This window comes from Anser cygnoides, chromosome 1 (genome assembly GCF_040182565.1).
Source record: "Anser cygnoides isolate HZ-2024a breed goose chromosome 1, Taihu_goose_T2T_genome, whole genome shotgun sequence".
NCBI classification, from domain to species: Eukaryota; Metazoa; Chordata; class Aves; order Anseriformes; family Anatidae; genus Anser; species Anser cygnoides.
Window position 1 is genome coordinate 148842360 of NC_089873.1, and position 22832 is coordinate 148865191.

Below are 22832 nucleotides of genomic sequence, written 5' to 3' on the forward strand. Positions count from 1 at the left end.
AATAGTCTTTCATCTGTCACTGGAGGCTTCAGAAAGAAACTAGCACCATGTTTAGCTGTGGCAAAGAAGAAGTAAAATGGATGGGAGGACTTATTGTAACTAAAATTACTTAAAGCAAGCTTTACAAATTGTTTTATTTCCATTTTCTGATTTCTCTCTTAGGAGACACGATAGTACGGAGGCACACTATAGAGATTGCAGAATTTTATCGGGATCTCTTGGCAAAATCTCTATATGGTCGTTTATTTAGCTTTCTAGTCAACACAATCAACTGCTACCTCCAAAATCAAGATGAGACTGGCAGGTATGATTACCATTATAAACTAATAGCTGTGTCATTATCTGTTCAAATTCAAATCCATAATAGAACCATAATGCCATCATTTAATGCATTTTGTGATTGCATGAAACTGACACTTGAGTCCTTATTGCTCACTGGTCATTCCTGGAATGTTTCAAATTGCTTCCTCAATTATAAGTTTGTTTGATTACTTGTTTACATGGCTGAATATGATACTTTATGCAGTTATCTGTATTGGTGGTTAGAATTAGTAGTCTTTTAAGAGTTGACAATACAGAATGAACTAAGCCTTTCAAAAAAAAATCTGAAAAAAATCTGCTTGATGTTTGTGCAGAATATACTAGTTCTTTGCCCCCCAAACTTTGACCTTAGCACTGGTTATTAAAAACAGAATTTTGTTCAAAGGCCTTCAAATGAATGTTTAAACTTCACTTACCATTGAATACAAGTTGCTGTCCAATGTGGTTTTGTAGAAAAAAAAATAATGCTAATTAGCATGCATCATTGTCAAGCATGCATCACAGTCAAGAAGCAGAAAAGAAAAAGAAAAAAAAAAAGAAATCTCAGTAGAATCATAGTAGCAAACTAAGACAGGAGACCTAATTAGATGAGTATATGCATGTATGTGACTTAACCAAGATTTAGCATCTCACATGTGCAGATGGAGTTTCTTATGAACACCAGGTACAAGATGTCTTGGCATTATTGATAAATGGAAATCTATAGAAGACAGATGTGAGACTTCCAAAAGAAGTAATTTTTTCCTTAAATCGTATCTAGCTTGGCATCAGAGGATAAATATTTATCAGGTGTACTCTTTAGAGTTGTTAAGTTCAAAGACTTTGCAATTATTTTTTTTTCTTGACATATTTGTAGACTAATTAGTACTAAATCACATTTCTCTTCTTTAAGTTTGACTAAAAGAAAAGGCTACCATACCTGAGAACTTCAGAGTGTTCTGCACAAAAAAAATCTTTCCCTGGCTATATAAAACACCAGAATGCCTACCTTATCACTGGAGGCAAAGAAAAATTTTTCCAGTAATACTGAATGTTTTTATTTGATCTGTTTCTGACTGTACAGCCCCTTACAATTGCAGGCACCTGGACAATCAAGCTAAATCTACTTTCCAATGCATGTGTTAATTTGAAATACTGTGTTTATAACAAGAACAGTGGCATTGGTCATGTTCAATTCTTCCCCATTCATTCCTGTACCTTATGGAACATAGGCTTAGCTCAGCACTTGTCTGTCTCAGACAACAATACAACTCAGGTACTCCTAATTACAGTGAGCTCATTTGTAGTGATTGTTGAGGAAAAACAAGCAAACAAACAAACAAACAAACAAACTAGAATAACCATATTAAAAATCTATGAAAAATATTTGATTTTTTTTTAAATGTGGAATTGTGCTATTTTGACATTCTACATCTCACACTTTTTCAAAATAGGGTGTTGTGTATCTCTGTTGTTCAGTAATGTATGCCTGTGACTTCTAGATATCATAGGATCTTAAAATATTGAAAGTCAAGGCAGTTTGTCTATTGTTTACCTTGTATTCTCCTCTTATTGCAATCATGTGTGCCTGAGGTGACTTGTGGAAGTATTTCTCTGTGAAATTATTTCCACCCGTCTGGTAACTTGAAGGCTATGTGATGTTGTAAGTCCTAGCTAAAATGCAACAGCTGTTTGATGTTGTCAGGAACGAAGAATTTGCAATAGTTTTTTCTTATACGTATGCTTGAAAAAGTGGAATTTTTTGTTGAGGTTGGCTAATGGGAACTAACAAGCTCAAGATATATTGGCAATGCTGACAAGACATTACATTTTAGGCCAAATTCAGCCTGAGGTCCCTTTCCAAACTTGAAGACAAATAGCTTATTTTAAGTAAAAATGAAGTTAATTGTCCTTCATTGATATTTCAACCTCAGTTGCATTTGCCAGCTTAAGATAGGAAAACACCTCCCTCCATCTCCAGCCTTCTTTTTGTCCAGACTAATCATATTGATTTACCTGTCATAGTAAATCAAGGCATAGCACAGGTTACGATGCAATTTGGATTAATGCAAGTCATTGCCTGGATCTGTGATTTGTGGTTCGGATTTATTTCATATACATCTGAGCAAATCCAGCAATTAACAGATTTTATCTCCAGTTTGGTGCCCTTTTAATAAACCTGTACTTAAAAATCCACCAAAGATATCAACTGTCACGGCTAAATAAGGCTGACAGATTTCAGGCCACACTTTATTTCCTGGCTAGAGAGTTGCACAATTACTACTTCCTGGACAGGATGAAACCCTCATCACAAATCGGGAACAAGGTTTCTAGCTCAGTTCTCTTGTTTTGTTGTGAGGTAGCTTAACTCTACTTCCATGAGAATTTATGAAACAATAAAATTAGATTTATTGGCTTAGTAACTCTAAGAAACATCTGACCTTGACATTTTTGAGGAAATTAGTTACTTGTTTTTAACTTTAAGGTGAAGCTACTAGAATTTTTTCATTAATATTGATTTATATTTACCATGAAACAGCTTGTGGCTGGTTTCAGGCAAAGTAAATGTGATGATTGCCATTAGATCTAAGGGAAGGGAAGATGATTTTATGAAAAGCTGCAAAGACCATGCCCTAGAGATATAAAGTATAGAGGGTAAAATTGTTGCCCTAATCCAACAAATGCACTACTTTATAATACCATTCAATAAATACGTACTAAGGGTTTTTAATGACAATGTAAAGTGAAATAATACACCTTCAGAAATGTTGTTTGCCTTCATAAGAAGTTACTTATGATTTTGTCAAGTTGGAACTAACTTATAGCCATTGATGCTAGTTTGTACTGGTTGCAAAGTACTTTGAAGTTGATTACTTTATTCATCTTACTTGATATTTTTTCAAAGAAATCCACTGGGTAGAAACTGTTTTTTGTAATTGGAAGTTAGAATGGGATTAGAGGAAAGCTACGAAAATTTCTCACAGGTGTTTATCAGTGGTTTCTTTTTAAATGATTACTACTTACATTCACTCATTCATACAGTGACTTTGTATTCCACTTATTTTATCATTTTAAAAGTTGTCTATGTGATCTTTTTCCCAAGACTGTTAACTCTTAAAAGTTTACTTCTGTTTTTCTTCCATTCAAATGTATATGCCGATTTTCTGTTGTTAGCTAAAAGAGACTAGAGCTGTCAGGATTGCCTAAATGTGGCATTTCAATGTACTTAATTGCACTTTAGGGAATTTGGATCTGATGGTCCAAATATTAGTAAATCAATATCATGAGATGGTGTGTTAAGAATGCTTGACTCATTCTTTAACAGGACTTTACATTCATGGAATTTTAAGGATGTCTGTGAACTCTTCTGATATATATATGTTTTCTATTTTCTTATGAAAACCAAGCTAATTAGATATCTTTGCTTTAGAAAATCTAGATATTGTCTTCCCCATCTGCTATTAAGAAGAAGGCATTGTGTTTTACGTAGTTAGCAAAGAGTCTCTCTGTTATGTGCCCTAAAGATGGGGCTAATGCCAATATACATGCTGTGTTATAGGTAAGTAAATGAAGCTAGCATTCAGCTAGACTCTTGGTCTGTAGGTCAGCCATAGGACTTTTCTTTTTCAAATATAGCATATAGAATATTCATATATCTGTATTTTCTGAAAGCTTGTGTGTTCTGGCCATGTAATCTTATTCCCAGTGCAGTTCGAGTATTGCCAGAGAGTAGCAGTGTAACATTTATGTGGGCAAAGGAAAGATCTCCCAAGTCTCATTCACTGAATTCTTAATACACTTCATCTGATTTATACTATGATTATAGGTGAGATATTTCTGAAACAGAAGTCTGCCCAACTTAAAAAAAAAATAATCTGAGCATACACTAAAACTTTTATTCATCTATTATTGAACCCCATAGAAGGATGCTGAGAATGCAGGAGGAAGAGGGGCAGTTCCTATTCAGAACATGAGCCCACAACATAATGAGAACTGTCTGTATGTGGACATAGGGGAAACTTTAAAACATACAAACAATACAAAGCATCCAATACAATATTGTGTGCAATATTACTTTGAGATCATACAATATTCTGTGTAATATCATATTTTAAGATCTGCTTCAGTCTGGATCATTTCCAGAGTTTTATTAAGCAAGACAACACCATGTCTTACAACAGATTTTGCTTTAAAGGTAAAAGTGTATGTAGAGAAGTGTATGTGCTAGTGATGAGAGGGCTCTAGATCTTGAGTCTATTAGCAAAAGCATTTATTCTTTCCTACCATACTTGTTGAATTACTCAAGGAAATGTCTGTTAGATGCAGAGTCCATGTTTCCTTCTACTGTGTCCAACCACTGCCTATCTGTACCTCTTACACTTGGTTATGGTAATATTAAAAGAAAAATGGCAGGTGTTGAGCAAAATAACTGGGAGATGTGGAAACGCCACCAAGTCTCTGAAAAAAAATTATCAGAATTTAAACAAAAATCTCAGAAAAGTTGTTCCCAAAAGTCTCAGAAATTGGTTTGTTTGAGTAACTGTTTGAGATGAAGAACATTTACAACTGTACATCAGCCCATGTCTCATGAGCATCCTTCAGGTGCTGTATTTATGACAGCAGGTGCAATCTGTCCCCCTGGGAGCAGTGAGGGGGTCTAAGTGGGATTCTGAGTGTGGCAGCTCTCAGTTGAAAGCTTGGTTATATATCTCATCCTAGAAATACTTAGTCAATAATCAGTATTGCTTCTGGTTTATCCAGATCAGACATAAGCCAACTAGTTTCCTTCCTCGTTACTTGCATAAGTTGGAGGAAGAGCCAGAAACATTATATCTGGGGCAGATGAAAAGACACGTTAGATCAGACTGCCTCAACAGATTCACTTCACTGCTTTGTGTAGGCACATTACGAAAAATGAAAATGGGAATGAACTTTATGGATTTCATAGCTGAAAACCATCTGGGATGAAAAAAGAGTGATCAAATAACATCCTGTAGGCTTGTCTGAAATGATGGGTCAGAAGTATTGTAAAGGGAATTCTGTTCACTTCTACTAGAAATGGCAAACGGGTCAAAAATATCTCTTGATGAATTGCAAGATATCTGCCAAGACAGTAGATCATCAGACAGGATGTCTGGTATATGTGTTTTGTTTTTAAGAGTTGCCAAGAATTTCTATGCAGTTTCTTTACAATGCAACTTCTAAGCATACAAGATCAAAAGGTGTTTCTAGTCTATGAGGAACGTATATACGAAGGGAATCATTCTGAAGAAAAAGGAAAAACCAGAGACGTTGTAAAATATTATTGGTTGAAAGGCTGTTTTGTAAATCACAAAAATCAAATCAGATGTAGTTAACATCCACTGTGTGATTTAACTATTCACAGCTATGTACTGGTATCAGAGACGGAAACTTTCTTTAAATGCTGGCAAACTACTGTTTTCCTAATTTTTATGCTAAAAAGTACTGTGAAACCTGAAAAAAAATTGGTCATATTACCGATACATTCCTAAGTACTACACGAAAAGAAAGTACTACTTTATAATTTAATCTCATTTCCATACAGAATACAAATGCGTAACCTTCTCTTACATGCTAAATAAACACATAATATTACATAATGTAATTGAAATCTCAGTCCTCTGTATCTTATGATAGCTGTTTTATTTATACATTTTAAATATTGACTGTCTGAGACATAATGAGGAAAAGTGTAAATGATGTTTATTAACCATAAAAAAGTACAGTAAAATAAAGGAATGATTTAGAACAAAAAGTACTATTTTCTAATATTTGTTCTTTTGGACACGGGTGACATGCCCTTTCATTTGTAAACATGGGATCATTCATGCTTTATTCTGCCTTGGGGATCTCTGCTATGATTAATTTAAGAAAAGTAATTTTGCTGGAATTAATATGATTGACAGCTACCCAAGAAACCATATATGGACCCTCCCTCTAAGGATAAATGTAGTATAGAACAGAGGAAGACAAAAAGACAGAAAAAATAAAGCAAAACTTTATATGTAATTACAAATAAAACATTTAATTTTTATGTTGCCCTGTCGCTATTTAATTTGCAAAACTGGGCAATATTTAGTACAGAAAATTACTGTCATTCTCGGTAAAATTTTGCATATAAAGCCACAATATAGTAATAAATTATCACTATTCTAGCGATACAGAGCCTTGTTCGTTATATTTGCCCTGTAGGCAAGATATTAAATATGTAAAACCTTCAGCTCTTTTCATGTAGTGTGTGCATCTTTTAATAATACAAGGCGAAGATTATCAGGTGAAGTTCATCAAAATACTGGAGTAACATGTTTTCCTGTAAAAAAAAAAAAAAAAAAGTGCATCTCCATGAAAATCAAGATATTTCTTGGAAATCTCACTGTTTTGATAAAGTATATTACATGAAGTAGTCAGTAGGCTGGCTGCTAAGGATTTTCCTGGGAGTTCTAGACATAGAGCTAGGTTCTTGTTTTGCCTGATTTATAATATTTCCATAGGTCAGTTTGTTTTACACTTTTCCTTTTGCAAATGTTTACATATTTCTTGAGAAAGAATAAGAGAGACTAATTTGACGAAATAACAATCATGGCACTCAGCTGGGATGTAAGCAATCCAGCCTCAAATCCATTCATTGAATTAGACAGAGAAGGGGTAAGCTGCTCCATCAGCATTATGTAGATCTTAATAATTGTGAAATTTAATGCAATATTTCAGTGTTGTATTGCCTAGCAGTTCCTGTTACACTTTCCTATGAGGAAGGCTATAGCTAAATAACAAAATAATAACGTAAAAATGAAAACCTATCAAGTATTTTTAAATTCCAAACTCTTTTTTTTTTTTTTTTTTTAGAACTTATTCAAACAACATAATAATTCTGCCTTGTGAATGTTATGCAGAGGTAGTTTATTTTTAAAATGTTTAATTCTTTATAAAAATGGACCAGTCTCCTTGAAAACACATTATGACAAGGAATGTACATCCATTCCTAATCAGTAACACTTGAAAATGAGGCTTACGTTTTTAAACACAATTTAAATCGCAGTCAGAGAAGGAGGTAGTGATATATTTTTATGCTTCGTGTTGTAGAAATTCCCTTGGAGGCTAATCAACCTCACGATAACCTCTTCTGCCCAACAAAGTCATTCTAGACAAGATTTATTATGCAATGTCCAATGTCTGACATTTATGCATATAGCCAGTCTTGTGACAATCAGTAGTGCATTGAAATAGTATGCCTTAGAAATGAAGACAAACTTCGTGGATATCATTTCTGAAGAAGGCTCTATTAGTCTCTGAGGACTGTTTTTTTCTAGTCTGCTTTATAGTAGTCATTTTTTATTATTATTATTTTACTGTTTTGTTTGTTATATAGGATTTGTTTTCAGGGCTGGATCTTTGCCTAATTGAATGGTAATGTTTACAATGACTATAATAGAACTGTACTGAAGTACTTTGACAGTGAATCACCTTTTTTTTCCCTTTACGTTTATATCTTGGTATGCACATAGATTTAGGCAGAGAAGAAATGTGAAACAGGAAGGAAAAGTAGATCTCAGAAACAGGAGGCTGCAATGTTACTTGTATGCATGCAACCTCATACATTTACAAATTGTGTTGGAAAAGAGAAAGGAAAACTCATGTGCTTTAGAAAGTGTCCATCTCCTTTCTCATGAAACTGAAAGATTTTTCCTTTGCTATTTTTTCCTGCTCCAAGAGATCTATTGGCTATAGTGGAAAGTCTTTCATCCTGCTAGCAGATCGCTTCACTCTGAAGAAAGTCGCACTGCATTCATATAGGCAAACTGCAGGCTTTTTAATGGCCTCTTTTCACTTTCTCTCTCTAATGGTAATGTGAAGAACATGAAGAAAAAGCTCAGCTTCAACCAGCCCAGCCCTTTCATATAATGTTCTCAAATCCTTCCAAAGCAAGCAATAGGCTATCCCAAAACATAAATTTTGCTCCCTGTTAATGACCTTAGGTTCTTCTCCAGATCTGGATGACAGTGACTTAGTCCCAAGTAAGTACAGAGTAATAACACCTGTGTCCTTTTCCAATTTTACCTGTTCAAATCCTAGGTGACTACCATATCCTAATCTTTCCACAGGACCTAAGTAAAAGCCCTTCCCTGAATACATGCAGTGGTGTATGACAGATCAGATGCACAGCCAACAAGTATTTTTTTATATATACAAAAGAGAAACATCTGTCTTCTTCATGCCAAAATCCTGACTGTTCTTTCTTCTGGGAGATGTAACCACTTGTGCAGCCTGAGCTCACAACCTCTGCTTGATGCTGGCACTTAGGACTTTGGCTTAAAGGGTTTCCCTTGATATGCATTTAGTAGGAGCAGTTCTGGCTGTTGGGGAAATAGAAGCTCAAAGGGGTGACTGAGTGCAACCAGTAAATTTTGAAACTTCCCCTCTGTGGCTATTCCTCATCTGAATGAGTAGATACCTACACCTTTAGAAACTGGATTTTAAAAAAGCTAAGCTTTTTCTTTTTTTTTTTTTTTTTAATTGTCCTAAAACAATCTCAAAACTCTTTTTTTTTAATTATTATTATTTATGCTTGTAGATTGGTAGGTAGAATTTTGGTTGTTATGTTGTATATATAGCCTGCATGAGTGTTTCATACCATGTTTTTGAAATGAAAGCTGTTTTCATCCTAGAGCAGAAGTGCTTTTGTCAGAAACAACAGATATATTATCATCTTTCTTGAATTCTTATTATCTGTGTGGTTTTTGTTTGTTTGTTTTTTGTTTTTCCAGTGACCAGATATTTGAAATTGGAATACTGGATATTTTCGGATTTGAAGAATTTCAAAAAAATACTTTTGAACAGGTAAGTAGCTTTGTTTTGCTGAATTTATTATAACTGTCATTCATCTTTAAATGTGTTTTGTTTTGTTTTTTAGCCAAAACAAGTGTTTTGATCAGAATAAAAATGTCAAGCAGGAGAAAACTTGCTTTTAAAATATTTTTCCCAGTCTTCCTGTATGGGTCTGAATTAAAATCCAGGCTTCGTAGTGCTATTAATCATTTTGAAAGAATCTGGTAAACATGTATCATAATGATTTGGAAGAGGGGTAGTATCTGCCTTGAAAGAAAACCTGAGGAAAGTACTTAGTGTTGTCTGTTTTCATGCTTGTGGAAGTAATACTTCAGCTAGGTCAGTGAATAGGATGACAATAGACAGGATTGGGAGAAAGATCAAAAGGTCTTCAGATGCCTTAGAGAGAATTAAAAAAAAAAAAGGAATGAAAATGCTCCATTATGCTAAGTGCTATTACTGGCAGATTCACCTCTGTGTGACTCTTCAACATGAGACTTATTTAAAGTTGAATTACATCCATGGAAAATAAATTAAACGTTAGCTCAATGAATGCTTAAAAATCCATTTAAATATCAAACATTTTTTGAAGGTGGTAGAATTATTTGCCCACCTTTAACACTAGTCTCATAACACCAAAGCTCTTGAGAAGTGCATATTCCAAAAGCAGTAGCAACTCTACACAACGCACTGAAGATGTGTAAGTTATTGTTCAGTTGTTCATTCATTCTCTTATGCAGCAGAAGAAAATTAAAGCAGTAGGAAGAGGACAACAAAGGCAACAAAGGACCTACTATTGTTTGAAATCAGATTTTGCCCATTCATCTCAGTTAATCCATCATTTTATGGCTCAGCTTTTTCTAGTGAACTAGAAGTCATAGTGCTGCTTTAGTTCAGTATGTGTAGAATGTTTACTTGCCCACACAATTTCCAAAAGTCCAAAAGCACAAACAGGGCCTCTGCCTTCAAAATAGCATGTAAGAATACAATAACATGTATTTCCAGTTCCGCTCTTACAAAACTGTTTTTGCTGTTACAGTTTTGCCTAGCTTGAAAGCTTTGTTGGATTAAGTCCTACAGATGCATGCCAATATTCAGAGTCATTTACTCTGTGTGAATATCTTCTTTAGGTGAAAATATCAAGGGAAAAATAGGAAGCATTTTGATGGACCAAAAACATGAAAAAAAAATAAATCCCATAAAACCTAATGATTAACAAGGATATAGTATTCTGTGCATTTTAAAAGAATCTCAGAGGAGTGTGCCTTGGGACTTTTTTTTCCTTTAGCTCTGTTCTGCATTTTTTTTTCTTATGAAACATATATAAGTTCTGTAACCGACATCTGATAAAATACCATGAATTCCACTTTCTAAAGTAAGCCATTTTCTGCTAAGTGACTGCATAAGGTGCTTGAGGAGGTACAAACAGAAAAATGTGTAAAAGTAGTTTATTTTATGATTTCTGCATAGCAAACAAGGTACTTTCAAGGTCAAGTTTGAATTTTTATTTTATTTTTTATAAATACATTTCAGGAGACATAGACTGTCCTTCTCCTTGGACTGAGTGGGTTTTGTTGAGTAATATTGAGTAACACTGTGAGTCATTACATCAGAAACTAGTGAATTGCATTCCTTAAAAGACAGAACGGTGGTGAGGGAATTACAGAGTTCATTTTTATGAGGACTCTGTCATGTGGTTAACACATCAGATTCCTGAAGCAATAGGTTGCAGTATGAGCAAACAGAAGCAGTTTGTATCTCCACACGATGCAGTTGTGCAGACATACCCCAAACAGCCTGCACTCAGGAGCTTGAGCTGTGTATCAGTCTAGCCTAGCTCAGCATCCTGCCTGGGCTCGTTAACCCTGTTGATAAACAGGCGTGTTAGCCCAGATAGGGTCCTCATGCAAAGTGTTGCATCATGTCTGCAAACATGCCCAGTGTCAAGGCCTGTGATTGCAGAACGTTAACATTAAATGGGCCTAGCAGCTGAACAGTGGAGGAGACATAGAAAATACATTTGTATTAGATTTAGATTAATATATTTTAAAATGGCATAGCAAAAGTAATTTGGTGGAAATTAACCTTTGGTTTCAAAGTAGTGTAAGAGAAGGAATTCTTTGTGATAGCTGTTTGCCTGCTTTCTTGAAAAGAAAGAAAAAAAAAAAAAAAAAAACCAACCACAATTATTTTCATGAACGATTAAAATCCCCTGACTGATGAAATCTTGGGACATTCCAAGCAGATGTCATTTACTCTGTGTGAATATCTTCTTTAGGTGAATTTTGCTGGTGCTTCAAATTGGGTTAGTTAGGTTAATTGGTAGACATTTTAATATAAAATTTAAGAGAACAATATGGTACTAAGTCATATGTCAATTTAAGCAATATGTTTAAATAGACTGTTTGAAGACATTTCAGGAAGAGAGAGATGAATAAGCCAAGTAGAACAGCAAGATCACTCCAGTGAGTGTGTTGGAATGATAAACAAAGTATTGGACTGGTAACAGTTTATGAACAATGCACAGGACGAGGTATGAAAGAGCTAGAAAAGTAATGTTAACTATGTCTACATCAAGAACCTGGTAACTTCTGCAGGCAAATAGATGTGGCTGATGGCTTACAAGGAGAAAAGTTCTATAGATTATTATAAAAAAGAAGGTATTAGAAGTTAAAAGCAGTATTATTTGTGTTCAGTTTTGCTTCCACTTGGCATGCATTGGTAAGCCTTCATTGTGTAGAAACATATCTCTGTAGTATATTATATTTAAAATATAATAGCAAAAATAGTATGTGATTACTTTTGAAACAATATTAGTGAATGAGTGTATAAAATAAATGATAGTGAGTGGAGTTGGGATTTCTGGTATGAAACTCTTACAACACAGATTTAAAAACAGAGGACAATATTTTTAGAAGCTGTATTCTGAGGGAGTCGTTGCTTAATAAAAACTGAAAGCTTTTGAATTACCAGGACTCGGTGAGTTACTGGTCATCAGCTGAGCTATGGTAAATGACTACACTTCTAGCTCACCCCAATTACAATTTACAGTCACTTCTTAGCAATGATCATTAGCTTGGGAACAGCATTTTCCTAGAGCAGCTGTGTAACTGCTGTTCCAGAACAGCTTTATATACAACCACACTGGAATGTGGTTTGGCCAGTATCTCTTGGTCAAACTCAAACACAAAAAGGAAGCATATGGAGATTGGAAGCAAACTGGACATACATAAGTCCATGTACCATGATGGGATGCACCAAGAAGTGCTGGAACTGGCAGAAGTCCTTGTGAGGGCACATTTGATAGTCTGTGATCAGTCATGGTGACAGGGAGAAGTGCCTAAAGACTGGAGGAAAGCAAATGTCACTCCTATCTTCAACAAGGGCAAGAAGGAGGACCCAGGGAGCTGCAGGCTGGTCAGCTTCACCTTGATCCTAGGGAACATGATGGAGCAGCTAATCCTGGAAACCATTTCCAGGTACATGAAGGAGAAGAAAATTATCAGCAGAAGTCAGCATGGATTACCAAAGGGAGTTCATGCTTGACCAGCCTGATGAATTTTCACAATGAAATGACAAGCCTGATCATAGAATCATTGAATCATTAAGGTTGGAAAAGAACAAAAGAACTCCGAGATCATCTGGTCCAACCATCCGCCTACCACCAATGTTACGGTGACTCTGCCTCCCTGGGCAACCCACTCCAATTCCTAACCACTCTTTCTGAGAATAAATTTCTCCTCATTTCCAACCTGGACCTCCCCTAGTGCAACTTGAGGCCATTCCCTCTAGTCCTATCACTAGTTATCTGTGAGAAGAGGCCAACCCCCAGCTCACCAAAATGGACTCTAGTAGAGACTTTCCCCTCTGATATCTGTCAAGGGGTAAAATGAAAAAAATATTTAACTCGTGGTAAATAATGTATTTAGCTCTTGCATGATATTTTGCCTCTGTAGTCCTCTTAAGCTTTGCAAAGAAAGTATATATCAACCTTTTTTTTTTTTTTTTTTTTAATAGGAAATACAAGCAATTTATCTGAGTTAGGACTGAAAGTTACTGAAGTAGCCAAATGTCTGTTGACTCCCATTCTACTCTATACCCATTAAAGTATGTATAGCATTATCTGTGTGATGCAGCAGAGTGATGAGAGAAGCATGGCTCCTGTAGCAGCATGGTGCTGCACTTCTCTTGCCATAGGAATCAGCTGGCTCCTAGAGCACACAGCATTGCCTGCTCCACTCAGTGCTTCAGTTCCAAGTCACTACAGTGAAGCGAAAGAGCTTGTACAACCCAGCTGTGTTCACAGGAATTTTAGCTTACTTTTATTATTAGGTGCTGTAAATCTTAACTTCTCAGGGGGTTATTTCTTTAGTTAACTCTGCTGAGACCTCCTTTGATTTTGTCATGTCACCTTCCCCAGCTAAAAGAGTCATAACATTTTTTGTTAATTGATTATTTTCCCTCAGCCATGAGCCTGTTTCTAGCTATCTAAATGTAAGGTCATGTTGCCTGTTATGTAGATAGATGGGCATGAATAGATAAAAGTTACATAAATTAACTTTTCTACAGTCATTACGGTCTCAGTGATAGCAGATGGGAGGTCACATACACAAGTGTCTGCATCCAGGCAGTCCAGAGGGCATTCCAATGTTTAATTTTATGCAGAAAAATCAGTCTTTGGTTTTGCTTGTCCTGAGCATAGACAAATGGGACTGTGGTCCAGTTAGCCTCCATGCACAAGACTTTAATATCCCTGTCAGGGAGCAGCAGGAGACAGCTGCCCCCTTGGTACCAAGGAGCCGGCCGTGCCCGCCCTGATGGGCACCATCATTCGGGGTCTGAACATGGTGGGCAGAGTCAGGGCTGGTAACGGGACCTGTTGCCAGCCCTTATGCAACAAGCAGCGAGCCAGGACTTGGGTACCATAAGGAGCAGTGGGAGATGGGTCTGGAAACTGACACTGCCGTGGTGTCTCTGAGGCAGGAACTGGGTCCATGGACAAAATGTGGGTAGAGGTCCCAGGGGAGGCTGAGTCGGGTCCTGAAAATCAGTGCTCCCAAGGGGTCTGACAAACCTGTGCTATAATCTGTTCCTCAACCCAGTTCCTGAGAGCCTTTCACTCTGTATAGCTTTTGTCATGGTGTACCCTTGTTCCCTGTCAGTCTCATTGTTTTGTTTTGTGTTTTTTTTTTTTTTCATTCTGCACATATTTTTTCATTTGTGCAGGATGCTGTTATCTGTGCAGCAGATTCAAGCAAGCCACTGAAAAGCCAGTGTTACTCAGTTTTAAAGCTGGCTACGTCAAAATTCTCACCACGTACCTGACATTAAAATACTTTTTTTTCTTTATTCCTTTACAGTAAATGCTTTGTGGATGAAAATAAAATCTAAAATTTAGATTCCCAGCCAGATTCATTTTGTGATTGGTGAGATGCTGCGCAAGGACTTTTATTAACTGGTATCTTCTTTTTCACAGCAGCACCCACCCCTTTATATCCTACAGTATTGCTGGCCAGCAGTATGAGTGAAAAAGTCACTTGGAACTATTTCAATATCTCTAATTCCAAATTCCTTAAACCTGCTACCATGTTTGTTTCCTTGTTTGTTTATCATTCTGATGTGATCAGAGTCAAGTGGATGGGTATTTCACGTTGCATTGAAATACTATCCTTTATGAAAAGGTTTTGTAGACCCTCCCTTGTAGAAGGATTTTCGGGTGACAGCTACCCACAATAAAATTTCAATATAACACTGTTCTGTTTTACTCTGTTTGGGGAACATACAATGGCAACGGACCCCAAGACAACATGAATTCCCAGTGAAATAAAATTCTTCTAAAAGAGACACAGAAGGACTACGTTTGAATTTGTGTTGAAGCTACACAGAAAACAAGAAGTCTGTATTAAATCCCATTGCCCCTAAAAGGCAAAGGAAGAAATGTAATGGTTTATGGTGTTGTTATTTATGCATTAAAAATATTCTAATTGGTACTCTACATAGAAGATGTGGAAGTCTAGTAACTGTCACACACAGTACTAAAAGGGAAAAGATATTTTTTTTATTTTTCTCACCAGGGTAGCAGATACAAGGGGGAACGGTCATCAAGATACTTCTGAGGAATGAGTGATTACCTACCTTAGGTTTAAAAACATTTTTGGAATCCAGACTCAGTAAATAGAAGATTATTCTGCCTTCCATTATCTCAGAATTGTGTTTTTGAGAAAAGATAGAGCACATCCTTACAAATTAAACTTTGCATTGTAGCTCCATCATCTTGGCCTATAACATTTGCCCTGATAGATAGATTGATATGAAAGGTGTAAGCTTTACTCAATGCTCTGAATACACATCCCTTGGGAGAGCTCATTCTTCTCCATGACCTAAGGATGTAAATGAGTTTTGCAGAGGGTGATCACATCCATCTCAGCCTCACTGTCTAATAGTCACCAAGTTTTCTTTTCACAAATCTCCCCCTTTTTTTGCTATGCTTTTTCAAATAGTGTTTTCTATACATTGAGGAGTAAGGAAACAGGAAATTTTCATTAATGATAGGTGGTTTTCTGTCTTTGGGGTACAGTATGGTTTTGGTCTCCTACCTAAATTTGAATTTTGAATATACTTAATATTACTAACTGGTCAAATGCAGTAAAGAAAGCGAGGTCAAACTAATACTGTCTAATGTGATGAATACCTATTTGTTTTACTAAATGGCACTATACATATTTTTTCTGAATACTACAGTTTGGATGCTACTTCAAGTTCAGTTTGTTTAAATACTTTAACTTGGCCTTTTTAATTGTATTGTAGTGATATTCTAGGAGTACTTTTTAATGAAGACTCTGACATGTAAATTGTATTTTTATTTTCACCTAGACGTGATAGTGAGTTAGGATTAGAAAGGAAGATAGGTGGAAAGGAAGATTTCTTACAGAAGAGACATACAGTGGAGTCAATAAAAGGCTTGTGACAAATAGATTAACCATGTTTAATGACAAGAAGCACTATGGGTTATGTTGAGTAACTCTGCAAAGAAAAGCAAATATACAATGCTAAGAGGTATTCCTGCAAAATTTATTTTATGTTAAAAATTGTGTTTTCTTTTATTACTACTACACTTCCATCTCATTTGCATGGGTGAAGTTAAATTCATGTGTTTTTCTGAACTTTTCACATCTTTGGACAGAAAACATCATTGTTTATATAAACTTCATATGACAGAGCAAAAGAAGATGGGTTAGCAAAACTAGTTTAGTCTATTTTCATCAGATTTCTACATTTCAGTTGTTTTAATTATTGCAGCAACCTGTGTCAAGCATTTATTTTCAAACATTCTGTTTATCTCCTTTTCTCAGCATGTTGTATAAAACATTGAAATGGAGAAAGATGCAATCAGAGCGTCTTGCTTTTCAGCAGCCCCTGGCTGGTCTTCCAGTGCTCATTCTGCAGAGCTGCTGCTCACAACCAGTGCTAGACAGAGCAGCTTCAGAGAAGCTTGCAGTTTGTATAATAACTTGAGCTTGCTTTCTAGTGTGGTTTGCAGCACCTTATTGTCATTACGGCCAGCCTGCTGATCTGAATGACAGCGTTGCTTCTGTTACCAAAAAGCACACCAATGTACGCTATAATATACTGATCTGTAAAACTTATAATTATTTTTTTTTCTTTTGCCAGCCCAACATGTTATCTGTGAATGTTTTAACAAAATAATATGCCTTTCACTACTGGCAGTTGAAACCAATATTATTTATCAGATCTTTTTAAAATTTGACTAAGTCATTCTTACTCTCCAGCTGAATTTGTTTAGTTTAATAATTTTGCTGCACAGTCAGCACGTCAATTGTTTTTATGTGTTTTAGGATAATTGCAAATGATAAAAAGTAAAATTGAGTTTATAGTGATTTTGTCAACTTCTCTTATGGTAAAATAAGAGAAAGTGTACAGTTAAATGACACAGCTCTCTAAAGAACTCATTTCCAAATATACACAGCATGTATCATGTTGAGGCTTTACATATCCTGTGAAGTATAAACTTGCAATGTTATGTCTGCCTTCTAAAATAATGTTAAGGAGCTTCTGAAAAGATTTTGGAATTAGAATTTGAATTTGGAAAATGTTCAGCAAAGCATGCCTCAAAGTTAAATTTGCCTGCCTCAAAGTTAAAAAAGCTCTTTCAATAAAAAAATTAAATAGTACAAGTGAATTTTATACTTTCATTGTTAACAAAATGAGATAACAATCTGAATTTTTATAAATCCCTTTTTTAAAAAATACTGGTATTATTTGAGGCTCCATTTTGTCTGCACTTTCATACATTGGTAAGGACAATTAGTAACAGACATTTGGTTATAAAATCTGGTTTTAGTTTTATTTCTTGCTGTTATTCACACTAGCCTACTTCATTGTAGAGCAAGTGCAAGTTGACTATACTAGCGTGAGGTGTTAATGGAAATTTCAGACAGCTATTACACGTTACTTGGGTTCTTTTCCCTTACCTGAATGTTAAACCATGTACTTTTATGGTTGATCTAAATATCTCATATTTTTTAATATGACTTGCTGGTGGAATTGCTTTTATACACTGTATTCATGGAAGACATAGTTTATCGCCAAAACAAATATGTGACTAGTTTAATGTGAAAAGAGACTTTGTGCAGTTATTCCTTGCATGATTCCTCATATAAAGGGTTCTTCCAACCCTCTAAGAGTTTCTGTTTTCTTAATTACTTAGTGATAGTATAGCATTGGAAGAGATTTTAGAATTTCTCACTAAAATTACCGTTTTAATGTAAATAAAACAGTTCAAGATTTATTCAGCAAAGTTATTAAATGTTTACTTTCTTTGAAGATTGTGAACTTTGAATAAGATACAAAAGGTCCAGGAATAAGCTGATACAACCCTCACCTGTTTTTAATTGAAAACCAGATTCCTATTAAACTATTTATTTTACAAAAGTGGCACTACAAGTCGTAAAAGGCAATCAAAGAAAATATTTGAGAGGTTTTTATATTATTTATCTCTGCAGACTTTGAACTTTTCTATGGAAGACCATTTCTTGCCAACTTTCCTTTAGAATATCAATAAAATGGAGAGAGGCATTTAGTAAAATATTCCTCTTCATTCCTCCAAAAAACTTGGGCAAAACACAATGAGTTCTTCAGAAACTGTTTTAGACTTCAGTGATTGTATAAGTGGAAGCAGAATTTGAACATATTTGTTAATACTAAACTAACTACAAAATCAGGATCTTAACTAAATATGCAGTTATTTTTTTTCTAAAACCGTGTTGCATCTATGTAGTCTTCCATGAATATAAACTGCAGAAGAATATTGAGTGTAACAACATATATTTAGAGTTACACCACTTCGGTCAATGGAATTAGAGTAAATTTGCACTGTTTCATAATGCTGGTATTTGATAATTCTTATGTAGAATTCACAATTATGCAGACAGAAAACTGTTTATTCCCAATTTAATACTAATAGCTATTAAAATGTAAATTTCCCTAGTAAATTTTCCTAATATGTGGTCTAGAGAGAGAGAACATGTTGTGGATTGACATTTCATCAAATTCAGTATTAGATGTGCAGTAAACCCTATACCAATGGATGAATTATCCAGTAAACTTCTAATACTATTTTTTCTTCATTTTGCAACAGCTGTGTGTCAATATGACCAATGAGAAGATACACCAATATATCAATGAAGTGCTTTTCCAACAAGAGCAAGCAGAATGTGTACAAGAGGGAGTTACCACGGAAACAGTATATGCTCCTGGAAACCATACTGCAGCCTTGGATTTTTTCTTTCAGGTAGTTTTCAGATCCACTTTACATCATGTGTATTTATACCCATACTCTGCATGTTAGACTAATATGAAGTTTTGTTTGCATTTCCTGTTTTTTGAATCTGAAGAGAAGGTTATGGGACCAAGGAAACCATGGAGAGGGTTGTCTGCTCTTGCAGCTTGAGGGCTAACAGATTTGTAATGAGCTAGGGTTGAAGAAGATGTAGCAGAAACTCTGCCCATATTGATTCACGTGTAGCATTTGTGTATCATGTCATGTCCTGAATGCAGCTGTAGTACTGACCAATCTCTGTTGTAAACTTGGCAGTTTCTTTTATGCCTGGAGCTAGTTTCTGGAGCAAAACTTTTAAGAAGGACATAGCACAGTTTCCTAAAAGATCAGCAATAATTATCAGTTTTGAATTATCTGATATGCATAGACATTGAGACTTACCAGAACATTTATACTGTTTTTTTTTTTCCTTTTCTTTCTATAATAGGTGATATGTTTATCTATAGTAAATTACCAGCTGTGTTACTTCACAAGGAACAACGGAAATTACATAAAACCGAAACATTTATTTTTCATTTCAGAAACCATCAGGCTTTTTGTCAATGCTAGATGAAGAAAGCCAATCTAATTGGTCAATGGAACAGAGTCTTTCTAAACGCATTCAGTCCTACCTGGATACATCAGACACAAATACAGTTTATTCTTCCACAAAAGATGGGAATGGCAACCTTGCGCCAAAGGATCAGGGCTCCACCTTCACCATTATGCATTATGCTGGGAGGGTAAGTTGTTTGAATGATTGGTTACACATAGTTTATGTAAATTCTGTGTGGCCTGTCCAAATTCTGGTTACAAATAACAATTCACATTCTAATGATGAATTTTCAGAAATCAGCGTAGTATCTCAATGCTATACATGTATAGAATCGCTGGTGTGTACCCTATGGTGTTTTTTTTGGTAATGTTACGGAATAGGTAAATGTTAATCAGGACTTTTGTAGCAGGATTCAGTCTACATAATTCTATATGCTAAATTGTATTTTCACTGTAAGCTGTTTATGAAGAAGAGGGGTGAATCAGATATCTCAGCATAAATGTTTAATGTCATTTTAGTTGGCTGTCACTTTGCTTTCAGAAGTTGTTCCAGAACAGGATAGTTTCCTTGTAGGTCCTGTGCCATATATATAGATACCATGGATACCAGCATGAATCTAGCCAAAAAAAAAAAAAACACATTTTTGCTGGCAAGTTGGCAGTCATACCTAAAATATGTTTGTACCTTTTTTTTTTTTTAAATCTCAGAACATGCTGTGTCTTTAAATCCAGCCGTAAAACAGGATGAATGTTTTGCATTTCCCCTCCTGCAATGTTTACAGGAAAACCATGATCAATTTTGTTAAATAGGCCTCTTACCCTTTTCTTTCCAATACTCCCTCATTTTCATATTCTTACCAAAATGAACCACGGCTAAAAGCAAGCAGAATAGTTATGTGTTTAAATGGATAAAAATATGTTTGTTTTATAATCTGACAGATCGTCCCCTCTGTAATTAATGTGACATGTTGCCACTTTTCTCTGTTCACAGTACAGTATTTGAAATGAGCTAATGAGTATAGAAAGTATGGACATAAACTGGGGTTCTCAGTTCTCTCTTTTCAAAAATTTCCACCAAAATCAAGTGAAAATGTAGACTGAAAGTTGCAGGAATCAGTCCTTACATCTGAACAAATTGTTCTGTATCTTTTCACACTTTCCAAGTCTTAAGCAGTGATCCCATGTGCTATCTCTCCACTGATGAAATCCCATAAAAGCTTTGTGCCTGGCAGCTGTGTTTAGCTACTTTGCCAAGGAACCACAGCACTGTGATCATATGCACTGTGTTGTTTATAAATATAAATGTACTTGTTATTGGTTGATGACTTTACATAATAGGGGACTTTAAACCCGAGGTCTCAGGAAGCCTGGTATCACGCAAAGCCTGGGTTTTTCATGATTTAGTGGTGGTTTGTGACTTGTACCTCATCACATCAGAATCTTCTGTGGAAGCCATGTAGAAACTGCAGGTGCTTCAGCTTAACCAGACAAGTGACACCTAGATGCTTCTCTCTTTACCTGAGCAAGAGGTGGAAGAGGTGAGGTCATTGAGCAAGAAACTGGGCAGCTCTGATAAAGTCTTTCGATTAGAATGCATATTACAATGCTAACACAAATGTAAGAGCTTCGCTGCTCCTTACTGTGAAAGGTAGTTAGAGCAACCTTCTCTTCAGATGGTTGTCCTTGTAGCAAATGCAGACAGCTTATCTGGTGTGCTGCTAAAATATCAGTATAGATTCAGAAGGGAGCTCTTTGTGCTTGTTAGGGTAAGAACAAAAGAAATAGAGCTCTAATCCTTGTTGCTAAAGGTACTCCACTGGATGACACACTTTCTGCTATGATGAATATTTTAGGTGCAACAGATTTATGCTATTGAATACTCAGTCAGCTATTGCCAGTGGGTACACCTAGAAATCAAGTTCAAGACTTGCCTCCAAGTCACCAAAAAAAGACTTGCTGTCTCTGTCATATCTCAAGGTAACATTATGTTTCCTGAACAGTCCAGAGCAAACGAGAAGACAGGCTCTGCATGCTTAGGCTTCTTTCACCAGATTAGGGTCCTTTGCAGCAATATATATGGGGAAAGGTCTATTTTGTGGCTCTTATTTGGCATCAGAAATGAAGTAGATGAAAGTGTTGGGCAGCATTCTGACGCAGGCAAATTTGTTCCTGCCCAATGATAGAAATGTGGTCATTATGAAAAGGATTAAGAGTGTTTGGACAGTGCTTAAATTCTTAACCTAAATACTCTGAATAACTCCCTGAAGGCTCTTCTTTCATCATGAAGCCTTCTACTTACACCCAAATTAATTGCCAAATGTAAGTAGTTTGAATACCTCTACTACTGGAACCCTTTTTTTTTTTTTTTTTTGTAGAAATGTGGGCACGTGGGGGTTAGATAACAGCACAGTGAAGATTTTCTGAAATTTATTAGCACTTAAAGTGATTGAGTTAATTGCTGACAGTGGGCTCCAGATGTCTAAATTCCTTTATAAATCTGTTGTTGTTCTTAGGTAAGGTGTTTTTTGTTTTGTTTTGTTTTGTTTTTTAAATGGAATTCTGTTGTGATTATCCAAATTTATCAAAATACCTCTAAAAAGCTTCCACACACTAGAAGACTGATACGGAAACAACAGCAAGGAAGCTGTATTAAAATCACGATCACAACAATAAGCAAATTTCTTGAGGTTGAAAACATTTTGTTTTATTCTCTGAAGGACTCAGTAGGACCATTTGTTCAGATCAAAGATTCAGGTGCCCAGTTCTGAAACTTAAAACATGAGTGGTAAGGGGTACACTTTTAATTAATGTGTGTTTTATCCTTGCATAGTTGTTTAGATTTTTTTTATTATATAGACTCTTGGTTTGACCTTTTCCTAATAATAGTAATGACATTTGATCTAAAAGTATGAACAAATAGATGGCTCTCCAAGTAATGTAAATTCACACATTCTTTTGAAGTCAATGGAGATCCTTTGGTTTACATTGGCCAAGGAATTATTCCAGACTGTAAGGTTGTTCTTTGCATCCGCATAGCAGTAAAATGCTCGTGTCTGTGCCAAAACAGAAAAGCTCCTGTGCAAGTGCTTAACTCCCCTTACTTTAATAGTGACTGAGCAAGATCTTTAAAGACACTTGCATTTTTGGTAATTCATGGAACTGTTACCAAGCTATCATAAGTTGAAGTGTCCAGGGATTTATTATAGGAATTTACATAAAATCTGATGATAGCATTGTTGTACTAAATTATTACACAAATGGATGGTTTTTTTTCCCAGACTAGCTATCTTCATAG

At 35.6% G+C, this 22832-nt stretch overlaps 1 protein-coding gene across 5 annotated transcripts in view; it reads left to right on the forward strand.

Annotated features, from left to right (window-relative positions):
- Nucleotides 1-22832, forward strand: part of MYO16 (myosin XVI) — a 383536-nt gene that overhangs the window by 260873 nt on the left and 99831 nt on the right. For all 5 annotated transcript variants that reach the window (XM_048077900.2, XM_048077901.2, XM_048077902.2 and 2 more), the window contains 4 exons: nt 163-304; nt 9084-9156; nt 18803-18955; nt 19525-19725. In XM_048077900.2, the coding sequence (XP_047933857.2) occupies nt 163-304; nt 9084-9156; nt 18803-18955; nt 19525-19725 (569 nt within the window). The remainder of the gene's footprint in view (nt 1-162; nt 305-9083; nt 9157-18802; nt 18956-19524; nt 19726-22832) is intronic.